This window comes from Octopus sinensis, unplaced genomic scaffold (genome assembly GCF_006345805.1).
Source record: "Octopus sinensis unplaced genomic scaffold, ASM634580v1 Contig19113, whole genome shotgun sequence".
NCBI classification, from domain to species: Eukaryota; Metazoa; Mollusca; class Cephalopoda; order Octopoda; family Octopodidae; genus Octopus; species Octopus sinensis.
In genome coordinates this window covers 3,368-12,162 of record NW_021836179.1, presented here as the reverse complement: position 1 = coordinate 12,162, position 8,795 = coordinate 3,368, and the positions used below count along the sequence as shown (strand labels likewise).

Here is an 8,795-nt window from a genome sequence, read left to right as displayed (position 1 = left end):
TTTAATCGAGCAACTCGACCCTGGGACTTATTCTTTTGTAAGCCCAGTACTTATTCTATCGGTCTCTTTTTGCCGAACCGCTAAGTAATGGGGACGTAAACACACCAGCATCGGATGTTGGGGGGACAAACAGACACACAAATGCATATATACATATACATATATACGACGGGCTTCTTTTCAGTTTCCGTCTACCAAATCCACTCAGAAGGCTTTGGTCGGCCCGAGGCTATAGTAGAACACTTGCCCAAGGTGCAACACAGTGGGACTGAACCCGGAACCATGTGGTTGGTAAACAAGCAACTTACCACACAGCCACTCCTGCGCCTATATGATGAGGTTTCTTAAATGAACATATATACATATATATCATCATCATCATCATGCTAGCCTCGTCTGGCACCTGTGCCGGTGGCACGTAAAAAGCACCCACGACACTCACGGTGTGGTTGGCGTAAGGAAGGGCATCCAGCCGTAGAAACTTTGCCAGATCAAATGAATCCCGGTGCAGCCTTCTGGCTTCCCAGACCCCGGTTGAACTGTCCAACCCATGCCAGCATGGAAAGACAGGCATTAGTGTAGCTATGCTTTTAGTCATGTATAGAGTTAATAAGAGACCCTGTGAAATCTTCTTTGTTGTGTCAAGACGTTTATTGCTATTAAAAAAAAAGAAAGAAAAAGAATTTAAGAACGCAAATGATGCAAACAAAAGGGATTTTTTTTTATTTAAATAAAAAATGGAAATTCAAAAGAAAGAGTGAAATATTTACAATTTGCCCCGCTAGAAATAGCAGCCAAAATGAAACAAGAACATATGGACTGGCAATAAAAGAAAATGTAACGGAATGTTATGAAATTAACAGAATCCAGATATGCAGGTCCATGTCTCGTAAGTATAGAACATTCCTTGTATAAATATCTTTATTTTAAATCAAATTAGCCATTTGATTAAATAGTTGACCAAAGTTATCAAAATGATATGGTTTCTCACCTGTATGAATGCACACCTGTATTATTAAGTTGAGTTTTGGGAAAACAATTTACAACAGATATCAGTGATATGTTTCCTCCACTGTTTGAAAAGATTTGTGTTTCATTCAGAAATGGTTATCAGACAACGATTCTCTTCTATGAATGCATTTGTGTTTATTTAAGTGATCGTTTCGAGAGAATGATTTACCACAGGTGTCACACCGATAAGGTCTCTCTCCCGTATGAATGCGTTTGTGTTTAGTTAAGCTACTACTTTCAGAAAACGACTGGCCACAGATATCGCAGTGGTAGGGCCTCTCACCTGTGTGAACCCGTTTATGTGAAATTACCTGTTGATTTTGACAGAACGATTTACCACAGATATCACAACGAAAAGGCTTCTCACCTGTATGGATACGTTTGTGTGTACTCAAGGAACCTGCAGTAGAGTACGACTGACCACATACATCACACTGAAATGGCTCCTCTCCTGTGTGAATGTGTTTGTGTTTAGTTAATTGATCATTTATGGAGAATGATTCACCACAGATATCACATTGGTAAGGTTTCTCCCCTGTGTGAATGCGTTTGTGCTTATGTAAAGACCCTCCTGCAGCGAAAGACTGGCCACAGATTTCACACTGATATGGTTTCTCTCCTGTATGAATGCGTTTGTGTTCAGTCAAGGCAGAATTTTGAGAGAATAATTTACCACAGATATCACACTCATAAGGTTTCTCTCCTGTATGAACGCGCCTGTGGTTAGTTAATTTATCATTTTGAGAGAATGATTTCCCACAGATATCACAGCGATATGGTTTCTCCCCTGTATGAATGCGCTTGTGCTTATGTAAGGAACCTCCTGCAGAAAATGATTGACCACAGATACCACACTGGTACGGTTTCTCTCCTGTATGAATGCGTTTGTGATTAGTTAAGACAAAATTTTTAGAGAATGATTTACCACAGATATCACATTGATAAGGTTTCTCTCCTGTATGGATTCGTTTGTGTCTAGTTAACTCACTACTTACAGAGAATGATTTACCACAGATATCACAGTGATATGGTTTTTCCCCTGTGTGAATACGCTTGTGTTTAGTTAAATGAATGCTTTGACAGAATGATTTACCACAGATATCACAGTGATATGGTTTAACTCCCGTATGAATGCGCTTGTGTTTAGTTAAGTGGTAACTTTGAGAGAATGATTTTCCACAGATATCACAGCGATATGGTTTCTCTCCTGTATGACTACGTTTGTGAACCGTGAGGCTTTCTCTCCGAGTAAATGACTTTTTACAGATATCACAGTTGTGAGATGTTTTTCCTCTATCTTTTGGCACCTCCTCAATAAAGTCAAGACTTTCCGTCAGCATTTTACATTTCACATTGTCCTCACGCAATTCACTTTCCATAATTTATATTTTCTCACCACAATATGCAGATGTTTACACACTTCATTCCTATAAAATTTCTTATCTTGGTCAATATCTGCAGAAGCTGCCAGCTCTTTTGTAATCCAAGGTTAATAGGAATGCAAAATCCTCATTGAAGAAGAAATATTGCTGCAGTCGCAAGAAATATTTCACACAAAATTTACCTTCTTTCTATAAACAGGGATCTCTTTGTTCTGTGTCACAGCTTTGTTTAATCTTTCAATAATGATAAATCCTTTAATCCAATGTTATCCCGTAATCTGAAATAAGAGAGAAACAACAGAAATTACAGAGGATACTTGATAAAACAACAGAGACTACACAGTGGAAGATTTTACATGTTATATTCATGACTATGGGAAGATATTTTTTTCATCTTTCACTTGTTTCAGGTACTGGACTGTGGCCATACTGGAGCACAGCATTGAAGGGTCTAGCCTTCAATATATATATATATAGGTTCAGCAAAATTTAGATTCAAATGAATATGGTACTTAAGTCAGAGGCACCAGAATTTTGTACGGTATTATCCATATAAATCTATGGGGTGATTATAATCAAAATAAGCAACAAGAATATCTTAGGTAATTTGGTACAATCGTTTCATGCTACTTCATTTTATTAAACACTGTGAGTAATTACATCAGTTTTAAAATGTTGAGCAATCTTCAGCCATTTATAGAAGTCTTCCATCAAACAGACAATACATATTCTTATCTCCATTTCGTTTGCCAACATTATAAAGAAGGTAGATATACAGACAGAAAGGTTGATTCCATTCTTAAGACCATGATAAAGAATGGAATCAACCTCTCTATATGAATGCCGAGGTGTTTAGTTGATGTACTTCCATCAAAGAACAACTGGCCACAGATTAACACACTGATATGATTCCTCTCCAGTTTGAATGCAATTAAGTGTAATTGTGTTTTTGAGAGAATGATTTACCACAAATATCACAGTGATACGGTTCCTCCACTCCTTGAATGCATTTGTTTCAGTCAAAAATCATTATCAGAGAATGATTTACCAAAGTGAAATGCTTTTTATCTTTTATGAATGCGTTTGTGTTCATTTAAGCAATCATTTCGAGAGAATGATTTCCCACATGTGTCACACCGATAAGGTCTCTCTCCCGTATGGATTCGTTTGTGGTTAGTTAAACTACTTCCAACAGAAAATGACTGGCCACAGATATCACAATGAATCGGCTTCTCACCTGTGTGAACTCGTTTGTGTCTCGTTAAGTGTTGATTTCGAGAGAATGATTTACCACACGTGTCACACCGAAAAGGTTTCTCTCCCGTGTGAGTGCGTTTGTGTGTAGTCAAAAGAAATCCTGAAGAGAATGAGAGTCCACAGATGTCACAACAAAATGGTTTCTCCCCAGTGTGAATGCGCTTGTGCTTAGTTAAGGAACTTCCTTCAGAGAACAACTGACCACAGATGGCACATTGATAAGGCCTCTCCCCTGTGTGAGTGCGTTTGTGTTTATTTAAGGAACTCCGTACAGAAAAAGACTGGCCACAGATATCACACTGATACGGTCTCTCTCCAGTATGAATTCGCCTGTGTGCAGTCAAGTGGTCATTTCGACAGAATGATTTACCACAGATATCACACCGATAAGGTCTCTCCCCTGTATGAATGCGTCGGTGTGTGGTTAAGGAAAATCGTCCAGAGAATGACCTGTCACATAAATCACAATGGAATGGTTTCTCTCCAGTGTGAACACGTTTGTGCTTAGTTAAGGAACTTCCTGAGGAAAATGATTGACCACAGGTAATACACCGATAAGGTCTCTCTCGAGTATGAATACGCCTGTGTTTAGTTAAGGTAGAATTTTTAGAGAATGATTTTCCACAGAAATCACACTGATACGGTTTCCCTCCAGTATGAATTCGCTTGTGTTTAGTTAACATAGAAATTTTAGAGAATGATTTACAGCAGAAATCACACTGATAAGGCCTCTCTCTTGTATGAATGTGTTTGTGTTTTGTTAAATTATTTGTATAGAGAATGCGTGACCACACACATCACAATGAAATGGCTTCTCACCAGTGTGAATGTGTTTGTGTTTAGTCAGGGTACTTCCAACAGAGAATGACTGACCACAAATGTCACAGCGATATGGTTTCTCCCCTGTATGAACACGCTTGTGTTTAGTTAAGTGGTGACTTTGAGAGAATGATTTTCCACAGATATCACAGTGGTATGGTTTCTCTCCTGTATGAATACGTCTGTGAATCGTGAGGCTTTCTTTCCGAGTAAATGACTTTTTACAGATATCACAGTTGTGAGATGTTTTTCCTCTATCTTTTGGCACCTCCTCAATAAAGTCAAGACTTTCCGTCAGCATTTTACATTTCACATTGTCCTCACGCAATTCACTTTCCATAATTATATTTTCTCACCACAATATGCAGATGTTTACACACTTCATTCCTATAAAATTTCTTATCTTGGTCAATATCTGCAGAAGCTGCCAGCTCTTTTGTAATCCAAGGTTAATAGGAATGCAAAATCCTCATTGAAGAAGAAATATTGCTGCAGTCGCAAGAAATATTTCACACAAAATTTACCTTCTTTCTATAAACAGGGATCTCTTTGTTCTGTGTCACAGCTTTGTTTAATCTTTCAAAAATGATAAATCCTTTAATCCAATGTTATCCAGTAATCTGAAATAAGAGAGAAACAGTAGACATTACAGAAAATGAGATTACAGAGTGGAAGATTGTACAGGTTCTAATTATGATTATGTGAAAGATATATATTATCTTTTACTTGTTTCAGGTACTGGGCTGTGGCCATGCTGGAATACAGTATGGCAGGGTTTAGATGCAAAAACCAACACTAGTACTTTGTTTCTTAGGTCATGTACTTACTCTGTTAATCTGTAGCTGGGTAGTTGAAATATTTTGGCCCAGTGTAGCAGCAGACTGGGGCTGCATTCCTCTGCCCTTTAGAAGCTGGCAGTAGAAGAATACAGATGACCACTTCGGCCCAGCTGGACGGGCGGAAATCTGAAGAGAATGATTTCAGGTGTTATTCAGACACTGGAAAGCAATCACGCCGTTATTGACTGTCCAGTGGCTGTTGGTCACACTGACCCCACACGATACATTGCTTGTATACGCACATGGGAAAAAATGAAAATGAAAATCGAAATCAATCAACATCAATGGAAATTGTAGCTGTGATACCAGTGCTGGTGGCACGTAAAATGCACCATCCGATCATGGCCGTTGCCAGCCTCGTCTGGCCCCCGTGCTGGTGGCATGTAAAATGCACCATCCAATTGTGGCCGTTTGCCAGCCTCGTCTGACACCTGTGCCAGTGGCACGTACAAAGCACCCACTACACTCACGGATTGGTTGGCGTTAGGAAACATTGCCAGATCAGATTGGAGACTGGTGCAGCCTCCTGCCTTTCCAGACCCCAGTTGAACCTTCCAACCCATGCTAGCATGGAAAACGGACGTTAAACGATGATGATGATAATGGGAACAACTCAATGCATTTTCAGCAAAAGTAAAGCACATGCATAGCACACATTTCGGATGCTTTTTTTTTTCAAAATCTTTGTAGATTCCTATGTTTTCAGTACAGGAAAATACGATCAAGGCCGACCAATGCCTTGTGAGTGGATTTGGTAGACGGAAACTGAAAGAAGCCCGTCGTATATATGTATATGTGTGTATGTGTTTGTCTCCCTAGCATTGCTTGACAACCGATGCTGGTGTGTTTACGTCCCCGTTACTTAGCGGTTCGGCAAAAAGAGACCGATAGAATAAGTACTGGGCTTACAAAAAAGAATAAGTCCCGGGGTCGAGTTGCTCGATTAAAGGCGGTACTCCAGCATGGCCGCAGTCAAATGACTGAAACAAGTAAAAGAGAGATCTCACTCTCAAACTCTTAAATCCCCACCCACCCCTATTTCTTAATTTTTAACATTTCTTTCGAAACTTTTTTTTGTAAGCCACATATAAAAATACGGAGATTTTGTGGTGGAAGTAGACTCACAGAAAAGTGACACAAGTAATTTGCGGGCGGAAATGAGTGTTGAGCGAAATAAAGCTGAAGTTGTCTGTGTGTGTGTATGTGTGGTAGCCTTCAACTAACACTATCTCCTCCGAAACCCTGCGGTGCAAGTTGACCAAAATTGAGAGTATGATAGAAGAAGGCTTGCTCTTCCTTCTGTAGAAGAAAAAATTCAAATCGAACCACGTTAACACCAGAAATTATTTACATCAAAAAGGTGCTTTTTTCTATGAAAATTCCTATTTTTTACGATTTATTTACTACTGTTTCGACATTTTTCGGTGTATTTCAACCAGAAAAATGTTCACTTAAAGAGAATAACAAGCTACATAATGCAAAATTTTTACTTTTCAAAAATTCCAATTCTAAAGGGTCGAAAGAAACCCGAGCAAGGCCGGGCGATTCTGCTAGTATTTCAATATTTTGGTCTTACCATGGATAGTAACTCCTTCTGCCTCTCCCACGTTGTGTCATGACGTCGACGAAGAAGAAGAGAATTGACAGAACCTATTTACTACTCAAATAAACAGGCAATGGCTTTCTGTTCACCACAGAAGAAGCAACAATCGAACAGGCTTCGTTTTCCACTAATTTCTCTTCCTTTTAAAGTGTCTCACACTAATCAAGCAGGTTCTCGCTTTGTCTGATGACGTCACGTCCGCTTTTCATATCAGCCAATGAGAACAAAGTATCAACGTCAGGGGGTGGGACAAAAGGGTTTTCTGTTATCTTCAGAAATGTAAACAAAGTCGCGTGTGTACCTATACCGAAGGATCGCCATGCGTAGCCGTATTTCGTCTGCTGCTACGTTGTGAGTTCAAATTCCGCCGAGGTCGACTTTGTCTTTCATCATCCTTTCGGGGTCGATAAATAAGTACCAGTTACGCACTGGCGTCGATTTAATCGACTTAAATTAGTTTGTCTGTCCTTGTTTGTCCCCTCTGTGTTTAGCCCCTTGTAAGTAATAAAGAAATGGGGATTTCGTCTGCCGTTACGTTGTGAGTTCAAATTCCGCCGAGGTCGACTTTGCCTTTCATCCTTTCGGGTCGATAAATAAATTAAGTACCAGTTCGACGCATTGGGGTCGATGTAATCGACTTAAATTCGTTTTTTTGTCCTTGTTTGTCCCCTCTGTGTGTTTAGCCCCTTGTGAGTGATAAAGAATAGGGGATTTCGTCTGCCGTTACGTTGTGAGTTCAAATTCCGCCGAGGTCGACTTTGTCTTTCATCCTTTCGGGGTCGATAAATTAAGTACCAGTTACGCATTGGGGTCGATGTAATCGACTTAAATTCGTTTGTCTATCCTTGTTTGTCCCCTCTGTGTTTAGCCCCTTGTGGTAATAAGAAACATATGCGTATCTCAGGAGGCCGTGAAATTGTCACCTAAGATGATGTTTTTCAATGTTTTAAATTACATCAAGGACTTTTCTCTATGACACCACCGGTGTTTTCAAACAGGGGGAGACAATTGTTAATTATACCACGCACTTGGTTTCATCAATTTCACGAGCTGACTCTAATTATATCATATCTAGTAATTATCTCATGTCAAGGAGATCGTTGGTATTTGAGGATAAGACAGGGCAACCTACAGGTTTGAGGGTCGATTGTTCCCTCGCCTTCATGATTAAATATTTCATTTGATCACAGCTTTACTTCGTTAATTGGTTTTCCCCATTTTACAGGACAGGGGGAAATGCCTTTTAATCGAAGACAAATCAATGGATATTCCTCACATTTCTTCACTTTTCATTTGGACCCTATACAAACATTCTACTGGTAAGTAGAAAGTATATTTACATTACATCCGTTCCACACATGTAAACAGAGATCTGTAATACCCGAGGCAAACTGGACTGTTTTAGATCACCTCAGACTTTCGTCAGCTTTCGAAGAATTCTTCAAGAATTAATATGGAAACGTGAATCACTTGGACACTTGTAAAACAACTGTTTTTAGCAATATAGATACAGTTACACAAATAGAAAGAGATGAAAAACCTGTACTTGGCGAAACATTCTAAGGAAAGAAAGATCTTACAAGGAAATATTGTTGAATATGAATGTGATATTTGTAGAAAAACTTTCTTTACAGAACATGAAGTCTTCACACACAAAGAAATACACAAAATTGCGGAACCCTTCCACTGTGAAAATATGCGGGAAACCTTTTGTTAATCGTAGTAATTTAACAATACATAAAAAGCTTCATGCTGGAGAGAGACCCTATCATTGTGAGGTGTGCGAAAAAATTTCGTCTCTAATTGTGATTTAGAAAGACACAAACGGATACATACTGGGGAGAAACCATATCACTGTGAAATCTGCGGGAAATCCTTCTCCGA

General features: G+C 39.2%; 2 protein-coding genes across 2 annotated transcripts; both read right to left on the bottom strand.

The window, feature by feature from the left end:
* Nucleotides 1-725: 725 nt before the first annotated feature.
* Nucleotides 726-7,120, bottom strand: LOC115232003 (zinc finger protein 708-like). Its single transcript, XM_036500205.1, has 3 exons — nt 6,885-7,120; nt 4,994-5,089; nt 726-2,671 (listed from the first exon to the last, which is right to left on the bottom strand). Exon 3 carries the CDS (start codon nt 2,388-2,390, stop codon nt 1,098-1,100), a length of 1,293 nt encoding a protein of 430 aa, XP_036356098.1. The 5' UTR covers nt 2,391-2,671; nt 4,994-5,089; nt 6,885-7,120; the 3' UTR covers nt 726-1,097.
* LOC115232028 (zinc finger protein 345-like) lies at nt 3,458-4,333 on the bottom strand. Its single transcript, XM_029801899.1, has 2 exons — nt 4,101-4,333; nt 3,458-3,980 (listed from the first exon to the last, which is right to left on the bottom strand). Exons 1-2 carry the CDS (start codon nt 4,331-4,333, stop codon nt 3,458-3,460), a joined length of 756 nt encoding a protein of 251 aa, XP_029657759.1.
* Nucleotides 7,121-8,795: the final 1,675 nt, after the last annotated feature.